We start from the raw sequence: 18,727 nt of genomic DNA, 5'->3' as shown, positions 1-18,727 counted from the left end.
AAAGGGGAAGTTTTCATTTTGATTACTATTGCAGCACATGTGTGCTTCTGAAATATCAGCAGAGCTTTGAATGTTGCACTCTAGCCTGCCTTTACAAAAGAATTTTAGAATTCACTGCTGTGGATTTTTGGGGAATACTTGTACAGTCTTCACAGCTATAAAACAAAATATTTGAATGAAAATGGCCTTGAAAATTTACTGAAGTATTTGTTCCAGCTTTTGCGTGCCAATACCAGCTGTGAGGACCTCATACTACCAGAACTAAATAGATTATTAAAAAAGAAGGCTAGAGTCTGAAGATGAAAAGTTGTAAAAGAAGCTCAAATGTCAAAGGCAAGATTATTGTACTGTGCTTTGATTCTCTGGATTTATAGGGAAAGCATATGCCTAATTCCTTCCTGTGCTCAGTCCTTGTTCATGTACATTTAGAATGAAGTTATTTTGAAAGAGATGCCTGCTTTCTGTTCAGTAAGTATAAAGGGTTTTGTCAAATTTTGCTCTAAACTTTGACAAGGGTGCAGAGACCTGTTAAAACATAGACAATCTATTGCTATTGCTGTGCACTGAGTAGGGGACAGGTTATACTGTCTGTATTACACCCTGGATTAGCACCCAGTATTTGAAATGTATTCAAATTATACTTGCTAAATGAGGAATGTTAGATGGAGTGGGAATAAATTATGAAGGCTTTGAAAGCAGGATCAATAATTAACATTTGATGCAATAAGAAAGAGGAAGCAGAGATGCAAAAAGAAGAACAACATGGTCAAAGCAATGGTCCGAAGAATCCTCTCTGCAGCTATTTTCTGAGTAACACCAGCCTAAAAACCTTGCAGTCATCCAAGCAAGGAGGAACAACAACTGAGATGCATGATGATAGCTTGGGCAAGAACTTTCTTTAGATGTGATGGATAAGAATGCACCTTAAAATGAAAAATCAAGAAAGAATGTGCAAGGTACAGACGCAACCTGCCTGTAGGTATTAGGGGAAGTTCAGAGTGTAGAATTGTAGAGTAGCTCAGGATGATTAATGAAAAGGTTTTCTGGAGGACTTTTTCACAAGACTAAACTGCAAGTGACATTGACCTTGTAGTGGGTATAGACTGCATAGACAAAGCTGATTAGATCTTCACCATCTTCTTCATATGTACAATGGGTCTGCCATATCAAACATATATGGAAAGAAATAAAATGCTGTAAGATCCATTGTTGGGGTCACATTATGACACCTATAAAAGTGTTACTTTGGCCTTACTGTATGATATATTTTAATGACAATATAAATAAATATATAATTTTAGAAAGCTAAGAAAAAGTAATTTGATAATTTATCAACTCCTATATTATATTTAAATGCACAGTTGTGTTGTATATTCCCAACTTGAAATGTGGTGCTCATAGTTCTGTAGCATTATGATTTTTGCAGGTCAGAATAAAGCATCAGGTATATCAACAACTTCTGTGTTTACATCGACTTGTATCTTGCTGTCTGTAGTAACAGCATTCTGAAAAGTATTCTAAAGGCACAAAGTATTAGAAAGATAGCTGTAGAAGCATTATATCTATATATAGATACAGATATAAAAGGTAAATGAACTATACTTACTATACAAGTATAATCTAGTTTATGTTATTGATTACACAGCTGTATGCACATTTTTAGCTTTCCTGTACTATCTTATGATGCATCAGGAACAAATCCTCAGCTACTTTCATTAAGTAAAACATTCTCAGTCTATGCCTTTTGCTGATCTTATTACAAAAACCATACTAATAGACTTTACTGATAGCATAAGGGAAGCCCTGACAAATGGAGAAAAATTTGAAAAGATAACCTATTAAAACACTAGAACTATAATAATGAATAGCTGCTGTGTAGCCTCAAAATGTGTTCTGCCAAATCGCCTCACCTTCACCTCCAGAAGCAAAAGAGGTGGGAAGATAACCTCCGTGCATTTCTATGACTATGTAAACACAGTATTTTCCACACACTAAAATATTAAACAAATTTTAGGAGACCTTTCTTCCATTTTCCTAAATCCCAAACAAATTTCACATTAATAAAGTATTAATTTACAGAAGGGATAAAGAAAAGCAAAGCAAATAAAAGCTTTTTTCCACCTATTGAAGGGTCTTAATAATGGATGGTTAAAAAACACCTGCTGGCCTATTTTTTAAAATTTTTTTAATAGACAACAATACAAATCAAACCATGCACTTTAATTCACCTGATAAAAATCAGTGGTTTGCTGTTCTGGTTTCAGCTGGGATGTAGTTAACTGTCTTCCTAGTAGCTGGTACAGTGCTATGTTTTGAGTTTAGTATGAGAAGAATGTTGATAACACTGATGTTTTCAGTTGTTGCTAAGTAGTGTTTAGACTAAAGTCAAAGATTTTTCAGCTTCTCATGCCCAGCCGGCGAGAAAGCTGGAGGGGCACAAGAAGTTGGCACAGGACACAGCCAGGGCACCTGACCCAAACTGGCCAAAGGGGTGTTCCATACCATGGGATGTCCCATCCAGTATAGGAACTGGGAAGTGGGGGCGGGGAATGGCCGCTCGGGGACTGGCTGGGTGTCGGTCGGCGGGTGGTGAGCAATTGCCCTGCGCATCTTGTACTACTGTTGTCATTTTATTAGTGTTATCATTATCATTATTAGTTTCTTCTTTTCTGTTCTATTAAACTGTTCTCATCTCAACCCACGAGTTTTGCTTCTTTTTCCCAATTTTCTCCCCCACTGGGTGGGGGGGGAGTGAGTGAGCGGCTGCGTGGTGTTTAGTTGCTGGCTGGGGTTAAACCATGACATTTGCAAAAGAATATCTAAAATCTGAAAATAAAGTTACCAGAGGAGAAATAACTATTTATAAACTAGAATTCTGCTCTGTGAAAAACAAGCATTAGGATATTCAGCTCTATGTAACACTGCTTAAAAATGTTTTGTTCATCTCCTAGTTATGCCAAGTTGCACTATCAGTAGCTTGTGTAGGAAACTCAATCATGCAAGAACTGCCAAATACAGGCTCCATTTAACTGTAAGTAGTCATCTTGCTAGTTTCATTTTACAATCCTAAGCAAATTTTTTTTGTTTGCCCAGCTTTTGCCACCAAACTCAGTTGAGCAGGCATTTCATAAGTGGAAAATACAATAGTTAATAAGGATGAATGGCAAAAGGATTAAAGCAGAAAATTGAAAAGTTCTAAGTGGAAACAAGGAAACTCACGAAGCAATAAAAATAATTTTCTAATATACTAAGTTAATGACGCAGAACTTAAACACATTTAACGTTAGAATTTAGACAATCCTTACTGTATAATCTCACCTAGCACTTATATTACAGAAGCCATCGTCACATATCATTGGCGCCAATACTGTTTTCTTTTCTTTTCCAACGAAGACATTTGTCGAGGATTAGCCTAGGTGCAATGCATGTGTTTATACAAAGTTGATACCTGAAATCCATCCAAGGAATTTATACAGCTTCCAAGGTGCTCTAAGTACATACAGAACTAGAGATAAAAGAGGAGAAGCCAGTGTGGGCTTGTTGACAATCCTTTCTCACTGACCACAGAGAGAATCATCCTAGTTTGGCTTCCCTGTGGCTGCACAGAGGGTCAGTTAAGGCACAGTTTAGTTCAGCATAACTAGGAAGCCATATAATAATTTGTTACCTAGTCTGCTGACAAAAAAGCACACATACCATAAATAAAGACTCAGATAAAATATCAAGCATCCTGGCCAATTAGTTTTCTCATCCACACAGAAATAATTCACTTAAATCCAAACCTTTTTCACCTCCACCATTTAAAAACAAACAAGCAAAATCTCAACCTCCTGCAGTTTACTGAATTCTGAAGTCTAGCTTGATGACTGACGTTGTATTGGGTTTGCGTGGCAAGGTTTTGGTGGCGGGGGGGCTACAGGGGTGGCTTCTGTGAGGAGATGCCAGAAGCTTCCCCTGTGTCCAACAGAGTCAACACCAGCCAGCTCCAAGACAGACCCACCGCTGGCCAAGGCTGAGACCGTCAGAGATGGTGGTAGCACCTCTGGGATAACGTATTTAAAAAGGAGGGGAAAAACTGCTGCAAAAACAGCGCTGGAAGAGAGGAGTGAGAATACATGAGAGAAACAGCCCTGCAGACACCAAGGTCAGTGAAGAAGGAGGGGGAGGAGGTGCTCCAGGTGCCAGAGCAGAGATTCCCCTGCAGCCCGTGGTGAGGAAGACCATGGTGAGGCAGGCTGTCCCCCTGCAGCCCATGGAGGTCCACAGTGGAGCAGATATCCACCTGCAACCCAGGGAGGACCCCACGCCAGACCAGGTGGATGCCCAAAGGAGGCTGTGACCCCGTGGGAAGCCTGTGCTGGAGCAGGTTTGTGGGCAGGACCTGTGGCCTGTGCTGGAGCAGTCTGTTCCTGAAGGACTGCACCCTGTGGAAGGGACACACGCTGGAGCAGTTTGTGAAGAACTGCAGCCCGTGGGAAGGACTCATGTTGGAGAAGCCCATGGAGGACTGTCTCCTGTGGGAGGGACACCACGCTGGCGCAGGGGAAGAGTGTGAGTTGTCCTCCCCCTGAGGAGGAGGGAGCGGCAGAGACAACGTGTGATGAACTGACTGCAACCCCCATTCCCTGTCCCCTGCACTGCTGTGGGGAAGCAGGTAGAGACAATTCGGAGTAAAGTTGAGCCCGGGCAGAAGGAGGGGTGGGGAAGGTGTTTTTAAGATTTGGTTTTATTTCTCATTACCCTACGCTGATTTGATTAGTAATAAATTAGACTAATTTCCCCAAGTCAAGTCTGTTTCGCCCATGACGTAACTAGTGAATGATGTCTCCCTGTCCTTCTATCAACCCATGAACCTTTTGTTATATTTTCTCTCCCCTGTCCAGTTGAGGAGGGGGAGTGTTAGAATGGCTTTGGCGGGCACCTGGCATCCAGCCAGGGTCAGCCCACCACAGATGTTTATTCCTGCAGTAACTGGTGTTTGAGATACGTACTGTAACTCTTGCATGAACATTAACTTGACAGACTTTAAAGGATATTTCAAAGTTCACATATATCTTGCAATCCAATATATATATTTAAAATAAAAATATTTCTGTGCATTGAAATATGACTTGCAGACCAGATGCAGACAAAATTATTTTAGCTTAAATGTATATGTACTTTTTTGCTGAAGGACATACAAGAGTCTGTGTGGGAATAGCACATAGTTACTGCTTCCAGCTTAGAGATGTAGCCTAGTAGTTGATTAGAGCAGTAGCAAACATGAAAAGATCCTTCCAAGCGTTGAGAAAAATCCTCTATGTTTGTATGTGTGTTTAAAATTAAAATGCAGGGAGCTTTCCAGATCAGTCAACACTGCAAAAGCTGGCAAGAAAAGTTCAAAAGTTCTCAATTTAATAGAATTTGCTGCTTTTAGGCAATCCCTTAGCCACCTAGCAACAGCACAAAGGGTATAATTCTTGGAGACTTAAAGTCACACTGGCTGAACAAGAGGGAAAATTGCAAACATGCAAGATAGCTTGAGGACATTGTGACAGCAGGGTGTCTAGTGGGTCAGACTAAGTAGGCCATGTATCAGGATGTAGTTAGTACAGAATAGTAGATGTATGTCTTTCCTACATGACTTACACAATAACACAGATTCTCAAATACCGATCTCCCTCATCCCCATCTTTCCTGCCATCTTCAACACAGGCCTATCTGAATCATAATCTTCCTCACTGTAGTGCAAGTTCAAAACACTTTTCAACATGCTTGATGGTGTATGTTTTCCAAAAGTGTCCCTTACATCTTTTATGATACATTTTGTATCATATTAGATATACTTAACTAGTAGCCTCCAGACACCTCCAGCAGAGAGGGCTCTAGTGCTGAGCTGATTCTAGACAATGAAGTTTTGATATGCAGACATGCAGGTGAAATCTTAGGGTATGAGAATACTGGTTTTCACACCAGGTACTGTCTCTTATTCATTTAAATCCAGGAAGACTGAGTCTGAAAGAAGCTTGTTACTCAACCTATATAAGACAAGCTGAACCCCGACTGTGTTAATTATTGTTTGATTTCATATAATCCAAAAGACATAGAGTAATTTATGTGCCTATAAATAGATATACCCAAAGATGTTTTTAAATGTCTGTGGACAAAAGACAGCCACAGGAATATGAAGGAGAGGGGGCTGTAGCACAAGAGTCTTTGCAAGCCTTGTGTTCATACTTCCTTCATTGGTATATAATTCTTCAATTGTTCCCTATTTTTCTCTCTTTTGAAAAGTATTTATTATTTTACAGCTATTCTTTCCTGTTTTGAACAAAACAGAACCAAAATTGGTGTGATTTAAAGCTTTTCATCTATGTTTCCTACTCTTCAGCATCTGGAGTTCGTAGGAGTAACCCTTCAGGGAACCCTCCATACTTTGGCAAACATCCAATATCCAACATTAATTAACATTCTCCCATATAAAAATCTCTCATACTATCACTCAGCAAGCATCCTCTGCTACAGATACAGTTCCCAGATCCTAAGCTTGTCCCTATTGTAGACAAACATATCTCCTGAATTTTAGATGTAATAATGCTTATAGTTCTGGGATATAAGTCATTCTGAGGTAAAGGTGTACTGCACTTAGGAATAACAAAAATCTCACCAGGTTTTCTATACCTTGTAGTTACCTCATTTTGCTTTGACTCATTTTAAAGAGTGAAGTGAAAATCAAAACAGAAATATAGGTTATTTATCAGAGAGGTTGAATGCTTTTAGCAGCTTAAGCACTACTGATACTAAATTTCGTAGAGAGGAAATCCAACTGAGGAGAAAATTTTTCCCATAAGCATTCTTATATGCCCAAGTCATTTTCACTGCATCTGCTAAATTATACTTGCCTGCCTATACCCTTCTCAATAAGATTACAGTATCTTCATATTAAAACATCAGTTATTTTGATCAGACTCAAATATAATTCTTACTCTGATCTTGAGAATTGCAGTGAGGTTGATAATGTACTAAATTCACCTTTTAAAAGGAAACTTGTGGTTCTTTTATTCCCAAAGAAAAGTGTTAGCACCTCTCAACTCCAAAATCTTGCAAGAAAAGGTTGTACATAATGTTCATCAGGATCTTTGATACAGAAATTGTCCCAGAAATTCCTTGCTGATTTTCTATGCAGGTAAATACCTCCCCACTCAGCAAACATATCATAAAGAGACGATTCGAAAATATCTAGGTCACAGTTTGCTTTCCAGCATGACCAATGGGCTATATCTAAACTATGTCTTTCTATTATGAGTGCTATTCAGATTCTAGCAGTGGGTCATTCAAGAGAAATTTTTTCCATTTGTCAGAGTAATATTTCACCTCAGGAAGACAGAGAAAGACTATAAGCTACTTTGCTTGTTTCCAGTTCTACAGATATCTTGAGCTTTAGTTTTCCATACAAAAAAAAGACCAAAACCCAAGAGTTAAGTGAGAAAGTCTGATTTGCATTTGAATCAGGTGCTAGAGATTTCTCATAAACATGATCGGAAACATCTGTTGTGAAACCAAGCTTTGGGTCTGTTCAGTCATATTTGTTTTATTGAGTAAATCATCTGGCCTTCAATTACCTGCAGTCAAACTTTAACAGTTACATAGAGACAACTTTGTTTTAGTTTTAGAATAAAGAACCTGAAAAAGACAGATTCCTTCTGAAATCATTGGATTCAGCAATCATCTGATTCACAAAACTCACAAGTGAAGTTCACAGGATGTCGCCGCCTCATTGGAGATGGTGGCAAACTGCCCTATATATTCAATTAGGTTTGACTGAGATGAATGTTGTTTGGGTTTTTTTCATCATTTCTAGGAGTTGCAAACTGCATGAAGCAACTAGCTCCAGTGTGATAAGGAGCTAACCTCAGGCTTATGCTATTATCTGCAAAGAGAAGGAAAAAGAGCAAAGGTCGAAGTAACTGCTTCTAAATACAAAAAGATAGCCAGTGTATCCATTTGTAAAGAAATAGTGGATAATTTGCTCAATAGAAAGGTTCTCACTAGGTAAAACTGATTTGGCCAAATGTATTTACTTTGAAGTCACTTGGTACAAGTAGGGAAAATAAAAAAAAGATTTTTAGACAAATTTGGCGTATTTCTTTCCTTATGGAGGATCAGTATTTCCTGAATTCTCATATATGAAGAATTCAATGGATTTTACAGTTTTTTTCAGTTTTTTTATGTTGTGAAATGATTGTTGAAAGCCCAGTGAGTAGGTGATCAGCATCAAAATCAAAAGCTGTTTCATTCCAAGTATTACAAAATAGACCAAATGCATAAGATTTATGAGTCTATGTTTCTCTCACATTGCACCATAATCCCTAGTATTTGGGGATGGGGGGAAAACCAAACAAAAATGTGTGCAGGACATATGAAATATACCATGACCTGAAGGGAAATCAGTACTCTGGTTCTTCAAAACAGCAGCCTTCTAGCATTATCATTTGGATATCCTGAAGATAGATAAGGAGTGACCATCTGACCCGACTAAATGCCACAGACAAATTCAGTGGAAAACAAAATACCTCAATAAAGAGATCGAGACTGTTGAATGAAATATGCAGTTTGGACAGAGAAGTAATAACATAGGTCCAGGGCTGGTACAGGAAACATTAAAAGACCATGTACAAGTTTCAGAAATACTTTATGCTCTAAAGGAAGGGCATTATACCTAGATTATGTATATGATGGTTCTTGTATGCTAGTTGTCTTCCTAATGCAGGGAAGAAGAATGAAAAACATTAATTGAATACATACTTGAATACATAAAATGCCACAAACCTCCAGGTGAGCTCAATTGACCATTTTATATGACGCAAAAGCAAACATAAAAGGTACAAACATGACAAATTTATTTTTAAATTAAATCGCTTGAGAAAAAGAAAACCACTATTCAATTGTTTTATAAGAAAAGACTCTAGAATCAGGAAGCATGCATGAAATTTTATTGGGAGCCAGTCCTGTCTGGGTTGTGTATACTTGTGTTTACGTAGCTCTGATTATTGCTTTTTTAAGAAATGGAATCAAAAGGCTACTGAAAAGTCCAATTTCCTCTGATGCTTAGTCTTCTCTTATCTCATCCATATTCTTAATGACATCATGTTTGCCTTTTTTTGGAAAAGGCTATGATGTTATAAACATGAAAAGCCAAAAAGCAACAGTATTATTGTATCGGGACCAGGCACCTTGATTTCATGAAACTTTTCTGGACAAGAAAGGACAAAGAGTTAACAGAAAATAATATATGAAATAGAAACTTTAGGGAAGATTTTTCTCTAAGCAAATCTTTAAATTTGCATTTCCATCAATATACTGTATATTTTCTTTCACAACAAGCTGTGTCTCATTTATTCTGGAGAACAGAGGTATTAAGTTTTCCCATTCTCAATTTTACCCAACTCAGGCAACCTGAATTTGTTATTTTATTTGCCTCAGCATCACTTTTCAGATGGCACTTGGGTAATGGAAAGATATGAAAAAAACTTCTCTATGCTGGCTATGTATGTTTGTATATATGTCTCCACAGAAGAATATGCCTTTTACCTTCATTTCTGAGAAGCCAAATCTTAGCATAATATTCCTTTTCAATGTCTTATCTTTTTGACTGCTCATCATGGCTTTTGTTTTTATTCATGGTTACATCCTTGTTCCATTCCTCCTCTATCTACAATTGCTTTTGCATGACTACCACTTTCTTGGGCTGCTATATAGGTTCTATAGAGCTTTATCAATTGCCCTATGTCATGCTTGGTAAATATAAAAGATAATTCTTAGGAAGGAAGTGAAATCAGTACCAGTTTGCTTTGCTTCAACAGTTAATAATCTGCAGTGATTCAGCAGCTGCTATGTCAGCAATCCTCTCTGTAACTGAGGTGGGAATCTCTGAGAGCAGCATGACAAACAGCTGAAATGGAAACTGCCATCTTCTCCCATTGTAAAATCTCTTTACTCATGAATTGGTAGCGTATAGCTTGTCAGTCTCTAGGCTTTGTATTTCCATCAAATCACACACCAGATGCTTTCAAACATTTTATTTTCTTAGGTGGGAATACTATTATCACTCCATTTTCGTAACATACTGTGTGATATTGAAACAATCCCCCCACTTTTAGTTTTTAAAGATAACTACCGCTATCATTCCTCAAAAATCCAGTAAAAGAGTACATGTAAGAGTACATCCAAAAGCAAAAAAATGTTTAGGAAAAAACCCTACATTCCTTACCAGAAGACATTGCCCAGAGAGGATGTGGAATTTCCATGTTTTGCCACATATGATTCTTGACTGGAAAAGGTATTGAACAAGTCTGCTGTGGCATTATTTAAAGTTGCATGTCACCTTGTAGAGCTTCTCCTCAAAAATGTATTGTGCTTACCAGAGGTTAGTATTTTGAAGGCAAAATCAGATTGTGAGAAAATGTGCCAACTACCAAAAAAGTAATTTAAAGAAAAAATTTTTTTGTGGAATAGTATTTGCTGTTGTACCACTGGGGATAAAATACTTTATTTGCACATTTAAACAGACCATTTGTGGTTGTAATAATGAGCTTATTTTTAAAATGAGAAGGTGAGAATTAAAAAATATAGGGGACCAAATAGCCTGTAACTTTTTTAAGGAGAATAAGCAAAAAATCCTCTCCTCTGAATGAATTATTAACCTGTAAAATCAATTATTTTCTAAAACATAAAAGGGAAAGTAATGTTTTTCACTTTATCACATAAAGGAAACAAGCAAAATAATTCAGTTTCTATACTGTGGGCCAAATCAGCATTTAGATACACAACTACAAAGATAACCTTAATTAATTATCTATATATAATGACTCCTTGAAATTCTAATCTCCACAGCTCAATTAGCTAGATGGTACATATTCAATATAATTTAAAAACTTCTTAATGAAGATGTATTTCTAATTTATAACATGGTTGTTTAATTACAGGCCAGTGAATGTAATTACATATTCTGCTTAAGGATAGAACCTTCTTACAGTTCAGACACTAATAAAAACACTCTCATTATACTCTCTAGTATCAGTCAGTGTAACTGCTCTGAAATTTAGTGTTACATAGAACTTGTTTGTATAAAATAAAAGGAAAGACAAGCACCGTATTATGTTTATTATACGTGAGTTTTAGTATATTTTAAATGTGAATGTATTGTATTAATCTTGTATAGTTGACATGAGAGTTAAAATTATGTATTATCAGTCTGGTAATTTTCCTTTTTTCTGCTCTAAGGGTTTTTTCAGCACTAGTACAATCTTTGAAGCCTCACCCTTCCACTTCAGTGTGTTACAAACACACTTTTCCCAGCTTGTTTGTTCTCATCAATATCCCTTTCCTACATTTCCAGAGGTCTGTGGTCTCACTTTAAAAAAAATAAAACAAACACAAAAAAACACTGGACAGACAGTTGGGGAAAGTACCCATATAATCAAAGGAATAATTTTGAAATCAGACTATTGAAATTGCAAAAATTCTAGCCATTATTGCTCAAATTATCATGATTTTCATGTGCAGCCACAGTAGCTGCTTGCCAGCACTAGCCACTAGACTGCACATCCACTACAGAAGGGGAGTCAGTCAGGACAAACAGGAGTCAGCTTGTGAAATGAGAGTGGCCGTAGCATTTCAGACTAAAGCTCCATCTAGTCTGGCAGCCAAAGAGGATACCCAAGAAGTAGTAAGAACAAGAAAAATGTACTTGAGATGTGCCCCAAGTACTCTCCTGAGCAAATAAGAGAAGAAAATGCAAATGGCTTTCAAACCTAACTCAGAAGTCAAATACCAGAGAGGATCAGGACAGCCATCAAGCTGCGTTTGATTCAAGTAGGAAGCTAGCCATCGCCTGCAAAGCACCGTTGCTCTGCGTTTACTCACAAACTCTCGCTGAGAACATCCACCACCATATCAATAGTCACATTCTCAAATACTGCAGCCTTCCACTGATGTTACTACAATCATTATGCATCAGCTAAAAAAAGCTGTTTTCAGTGGTGTGAGCAGAAATGACAGCAACCTGATATACCAACCCTGCTACCCACTCCAATATATACTGAAACTTTATCTAGACTTATTATCTTTTCCACCTGGTCTACAGATATCTCTTCATAGAGAGCTATCAGAGCTCACCTTCCACCTTCTACTGATCCCTCTTAGTTACATACTACTGAAAGAAAGTCAGGTTGACATCCTAAGTGTTCACTTTATATATCTAAGCAACAGTAGTGCACAGATATAAAAGATAAAGCATCAAAGAAACTTGAGAAGTACTAAATGTATAAAATTTACTATCAGCTTTTAATCTCTTCAAATAGTCGATTTCTTTTGCCCAAGCAGCTACTGCAGATTCACTCTGTTCCCATTGTGACATATCAAACTACTTGGAGGAGTCTATATGGTTAACTACTTCAACTGCATTGCATTAAAACCAGAAAAAACCACCCCTTATCACCAACAAAAACATTTTCCAGAGACTGGATTCTTTTCTATCAATATACCTCAAACTAAGGTAAGATGAGCAGCAATTTCATTTTTTATAGGAACGTGATGGAACCTTGAATCAAATGAAGCTTTGAGACCTGTCCAGACTTTTTTGTTAAACCAACATTCTGAGAGAGGCCAAAGAGGCTTTTAAACTCCAGACTCAGGTTTTGTGTTATAGAAACTAGAACAGAAGCATCTCAAGTGGAGGAAGATCAGAACCCATTGTGTAAGAACAAATAGCAACAAAAGGATATGTTAACGAATTTTCCCCTTGTCCACTGTGTCACTGAAGAGTCTTACTCAAACTCAGTGACTTTTAGGGTAACTGTAATCTCTGCACAACTACCTCTGGGTATCTAGGAAGACACTCCTCTGCCAGCGCTGTGACAGGGCAGTATCCATACTCTGCTCTTTTCAGGGGTCTCCTTGCTGTCCAACAGGCTTCCTGCATTCCTATGCACTCTGCTTTTTCTCCTGACCTACCCTGCAGGCTAGAAGAGCAGTTGCTCTCAAGAGAAGACGATATCTCCACCTAAATCTACCATCCCTTTTCCAGGTAATTTAAGGTAAGAACTGAGAACAAACAGGTAAAAAAATAGTGTCTTTTCCATGTTAATTTCTGGGGGTTTCATTTTTATTTTTTTCCCATAGGAAATGAAAACTGGGATACTTCTACATTTTGTATCATTTAAGGTACTTTTTTATTATTTTCTTTCTTTTCATGATGTGGGATTTAAAAAAATCATGCAGAAGCTTAAATTAGAAATGGCTAACTCCCTTGTTATTATATGTATGAGTAATTCCTTCAAAATATTATGAAGCCTTGAATGGTATGGATATCGGACTGTCGAACTGGCTATTCCTTTTCTTCATTTGCCATTCTCCAGTCACATCCCTTACCAGCAGAGTTTTCAGAAAGCCTTCCACTATTGCAACATGCACTACTTTTCTAGTATGCTTGAATAGAGATGACCTATTTTGCCAACACAAGCACATACGACTCCTGGAGTTATGTTAGCCCATCAGTTAGGTGATTTTCATTTCTGTGCCTTTGCTCCTATTACCTATGCATTGCATGAGAGTTCAGAATCATCTTTCTTGCTGAATGCTGAGGGAAATTATCCTATTTACTATTTTACTATTCCATCTTTTATTTCTGTGGTTAAAGAACACTTGCTAATTTGGTTTCCCTTCATTTGCAAGTCCTACCATAAGTTCTATTTCTATAATTCTCTTGTATCCTCAAAATCTCAATTGCTCCCCCAGTCCTTTGTCCCTACAAACAATTTTCTTGTTGATCAATGGTTTAATCTACCAACTGTAAACTCCCTGGCTATTCCCAATCCCTTTATTTTCTGCTGGCTGTCCATTCCATTCCATCTGCAATCTTTCCCTATGTTTTTTGTCAGCTTTCTCTCTTTCTGTGTCCCAAGAAAGTTTAAAAGAGGCACCTTAATGAAATTCCAAGCTTCTTGCAGCGACCATTCTCTTTTCTATGATAGAGGAGATTCTCTGGGAAATCTGCAAGTTAATTAACAGTTTTTCTGAGAGTTAAATCAAAGTACTCTACATGAAAGTGCCTGTATTTTCTGAGTATGTTATTTATCACATTTCTTCGACCAGTAAAGGACAAACCTGTCTTGAAAGATACAAATTCTGCAATAACTGAAATTTTATCAGCAGGTTTATTAATGTGAGTTTCCTAGAGACTAGGAGACAAACTTTAATGTCTGGTCTTGACTAAGATAGATACTCTAATAAAACAGTTACTTCTTTAGTAATTTGGCAAACTCTTTGGCAAGATCCACTGAAGCACATGAAGGACGAAAGTATGATAACAACATTATAGTAACATTGCTTTCTGTGCACTTTAAGAAGTCTCCTGTAATTTCCCAGTGGGAAACAGAGCAATACCTTGTGTAAATGAATCTCTTCAGATAGCCTGAGACACTTTCTAATGACTTGTATATTCCACATCAGAATTGCATACATTGTTTGTTTTTCAGCATAGAGTATTTCCAGAAAAATACAAGCATACGTTTAACCCTTTGTTTGGCATAAGTGGAAAAAAACTACCCCCTTTCTCCAAATATATGCAAAAAATAACATTATAACTGAAATACATCACAAGTTCAGGTAAAGATGAGAACATGGCCACCTGTAAATCTCGTTTGAGGTACACAACACCTGCTGCATATAAGTCATCATTTTTCATAGAAGCATGTTTTGTTAAATGTTGATGTGAAACATGAGACACAGAAAACTTAAGGTGTCAGGCCAACAGGTTGTCTTATAATGATAGATAAAAGTTACAGAAAATGCTATCTGATAAGTAATATTCTCCTCAAAATGTGGTTTAACTTAGCAACTGTAAATAAAAATAGTGTAGACTTAGAGAGACTTTTAAAAATATACTTCTATTGAATGTCATTTCAGTCCCTGGGGAACAAACCAGCTCTTTCAACAGCATCTTTTCCCAACTTCAAGCACAAGTCAATCCCCAATGAAACTTACTGGCATAATGGAATGTCATCTTTGATGATGCATCTTCCTCCATTTTTGCAGTATTCATCAGGACAAACTGCAAACATAAAAGTAAAAATTATAATTTGAATTCCTCCCCTCATTATTGTATTTGTCATTGCCTGATTTTCAAAATGGCAAAATATTCACACCTGTCATTTTGGTGCTTAGCACTTCCAAAACCTCTTCCTTTATATCTTGACTTGGTGATACATGTGTCAAGTCATAAATACATTATAGTCAATGGGCTCTCCTGAACTTATAGAAATCCTGGTGCTTCACTTGAACAGGCTTCTAGTTTTTCTCCGGTCAGAGTTTCATTTGACTCCAGAAATGGAGCTTTGCCACTTACTTGATTTTCAAACAAATAGGAATATATAAAAAAAGAGCGAAAAGAACTGAACTTATGTGTAATTAGTAACTAAGTCTACTTTGTTATTAATAGCTTTTATATAGGGGTGATGGACAGACACTTACTCCTGTGTCACCAATCTTCTTATTAAAGATGTCCAGAATTTTAACACTTAGAGTCACACTCTCATAAGAACTAGAGAAATCAGTCTTGAAAAGAGTAAAGGTGTTTAAGTAGAAGGGGATATCAGTGATGTACAATTATCAACTTCTGACATCCCTTAACTTAGATTTCCACATCACCACATTTAGTTTTACTGAAGTTTAGTTTTTCATCCCTACAGCAAGAAAAAACCCAAATAAAAAACAAATCCCCTCAATCTTCTTTAGTAAGAAAAAAACTGGTAAAATGCAAATTAGACCTAAAGAATTTTGGATATATGCCACATAAAATCATTTGCTAAGGCATATAAACAGTGCTATTCAGTGTGGACACCTCCAGTTTTCAGAAGAAATTTTGGAAAGTAAATTACTTAAAAGACCTGCTTTTTGACAAAATAGTGGAAGATTTGTAATTTACTGTCATGCAAGTCTACTAGTTTATGTTCTATATTCTTCTACATTGAACTAATTTCTGAATATATTCCTTTTCATTAAAAATACTTCTTATAAATCAAATTTACCAACTGTGTATTCTCTCTGCATTGTAAAATTGGTATTTTTTGATGTCAAAGTATGATTCCTTCTCTCACATAAAAAAAAAAAAAGGTGTAACAAATATATTTAATGAACACAATATTTGTGGGCAAGTTTCACTCCCAGAGAAACCAGTGGATGCTTCCTACCAAGATGTGAATGGAAAACTTTTAGTTTGTGAATAAACATTTAACATACTATAATGATTTATATTATTACAATTCATACTATATATTGTGAATTTTATCACATAACTGATAATAAATTATAAAAACAGAGAGTTAAATTCTCAGCTAATGCAACTTCACTAAATTTGGGGGAGTACTGTTAACACAAAACTGGCTGAGTTCATAACTGGCTTGGGGAAGAACTGCAGTAACTGTGTCACTGAATGGGATGCTTTGGATCTAAATTTAATTATTTATACCATCACCTATGTTTTTGTTAGATTTTGTTAATAAAACCTGATTCAGATTGGATGTGTATTATTGTCCTGTTCTTACCTTTTGCTGCCATTTAACTGTTGCAAACCAAACCTGGATATTGTGGAAAATGCACTATGCTAAAACAAATGCTATCTATTTTGTTCTATTTTGCAACCTGAATTTGTGTTACACTTGGAAAAAAAAAAAACAAAAAACAAACAAAAATTCCTATTAACTCAGAAACATGGGTTAACTTAAGTGGGTTATTCAATTGGCTAAAATCAAGAGAGTGCCTTAGTAGTACACTGTAGAGGCTTTTTTTTTTAAACAATGTTTTTAAACCTTAAGAAACACCCCTTGTGAAGGCGTTAACTAAGGATATTATTTTTCATCTTTTTCTTGCTATTTTATCTGTGTCATACTTTCATCAGGAAAATTCATGCCTGATGTAATCTGATTAAGTTTTAGCAGAGGAAATTCAGGCAAGTTTGAGGACTGCCTAAAGATTCAGTAGGAAATGACTATACTTTTTTGTTTCAAATGATATTTTTATGCAGAACTAAATACCTGAACAGCTGGACTCATCAAGACTGAAATCAATGCAGTCTGCAATGCCATCACAACGCTGGGAGATTGCTATACATTGTTTAGTTGATGCACATAACAAAGAACCATTGAAACAGTCTTTAAGGGCTGAAATGAAAAATAACATGACAGTTATTATCAGCTATATTTTTTTTTCTCACTGTTAAAAAACTACCAGAAAACTTGATTCATAAACTTGCATCTGTGTGACCCCTACAAGCTTTCATCTTCAAAGACATACAACTTTACTATTGAGTAGATAAATAAGTAAACAAACACAGAGCACAGATGTTACAGAAGCTGGATTTTCCCATGTTATATTTGTGAAGAAGAGGAGGGTGTATTTACTTAAAACATTGACAGAGTGAGCTGCAAAACCCCAATGAAAACCCATGACTATATCACAAAAACATAATCAACTCTCATTCATAACCTAGTTTTAAAATGATGGAATTAATTTTTAAACACAAATCAAAAAATTGACATTATATAGTTTTCTTCTATTACAAGAAACCAAATACTAAGAGGCAGTTAACATAAAAAGTAGAGAAATACTATACTGAAAAATCTAAACTTGCACACCCTTTTTATTCTTGGGCATTAAGTTATACTTTCTATGTTTGTCCAGAAGAATTATAAGGGGTAAATCTTGCTGGAATCACATAAGCCTTCAGGTGCTGAATTATTCCTGAGTCACTCATCTCTGGGATGTACTTGATGGTCCTACAGACTCCTGTAGAGTCTAATACCATTTTGTCATTTTATCTCAAAAAATTCTCTTATGCTGCCTTAAACTATTGTTCTATAAGGTTTTTGGTTAGGTAATTTAAGCTGAACTCTGTCACCATGACACTAATGCAAATCAGAGGGAACTCTTCTGACTTCAGCAGAGTGAGATACATTCACATTAGCTTGTGAGTTTAGAGTGGGAGAAAGAATCTGGGGATATTAAAAATACCCCACTGCCGCGTCTAAATTTCATAATACTTTCCTGCTCCTGGTTTCAGGAGCCAGTGTACACAGCAATAAGTCTCCCAGGCTGGATGGCCAGGTTGTTGTAGGATATATTTGTTCCACTCTTAGATATAATTTCAATCACTGCCCTATATAGACTGCAAAAGTGTGCTAAATAGAAAATACTGCAGTTCAATCTAGACCACAATGATGGAAGTAAATCTTGCCAGTTAACTCCTGTGAGTTTTGATCTTCTTTCATAAATATGAAATTACTCATGTGAGTAAGGGTTTGTGGGATCAAGCCTTTTAATGACATGCACTGACCATTAACTAAAGTCTGCAGAAAAATCTGTAGAAGAATACTAGCAAATATAAAGAGGAGCTTGCTTTTGTTTCCAATTTCAATTCACCTTTATGAGAACTTAAAAGTTTTGGCTGATTTTAAACTACCACTATACTGTTCTGCACATGTGTTTGTATCAAAGTCTCTTCAATTGACTGGAGCAGTCTTGATATTGCTGGTAAGTGACAGCAGGATAAAAGCAACAAGAAGACCAAAAATTCCCTTTTCTGCTCTCCGTTCCCTTGACCACTCAGTCTGGTGGAACAGGTTCTGGCAGACTGAAAAACCCCAGCAGATTACAGCATCGCTCCACATTTGTAGCATGTCCTACCATCTAT

At 36.7% G+C, this 18,727-nt stretch overlaps 1 protein-coding gene across 1 annotated transcript in view; it reads right to left on the bottom strand.

Annotated features, from left to right (window-relative positions):
- The window catches only part of MALRD1 (MAM and LDL receptor class A domain containing 1), a 289,291-nt gene that overhangs the window by 37,941 nt on the left and 232,623 nt on the right, over positions 1 to 18,727 (bottom strand). The window contains exons 34-35 of the mRNA XM_069776612.1: positions 17,073 to 17,198; positions 15,025 to 15,091 (exon numbers count right to left, since the gene is read on the bottom strand). Coding sequence (XP_069632713.1) covers positions 15,025 to 15,091; positions 17,073 to 17,198 — 193 coding nt within the window. The remainder of the gene's footprint in view (positions 1 to 15,024; positions 15,092 to 17,072; positions 17,199 to 18,727) is intronic.

Source organism: Haliaeetus albicilla, chromosome 2 (assembly GCF_947461875.1).
Source record: "Haliaeetus albicilla chromosome 2, bHalAlb1.1, whole genome shotgun sequence".
NCBI classification, from domain to species: Eukaryota; Metazoa; Chordata; class Aves; order Accipitriformes; family Accipitridae; genus Haliaeetus; species Haliaeetus albicilla.
Note: the sequence above shows the minus strand (reverse complement) of the source record. Positions and strands in the feature narration are given on the sequence as shown.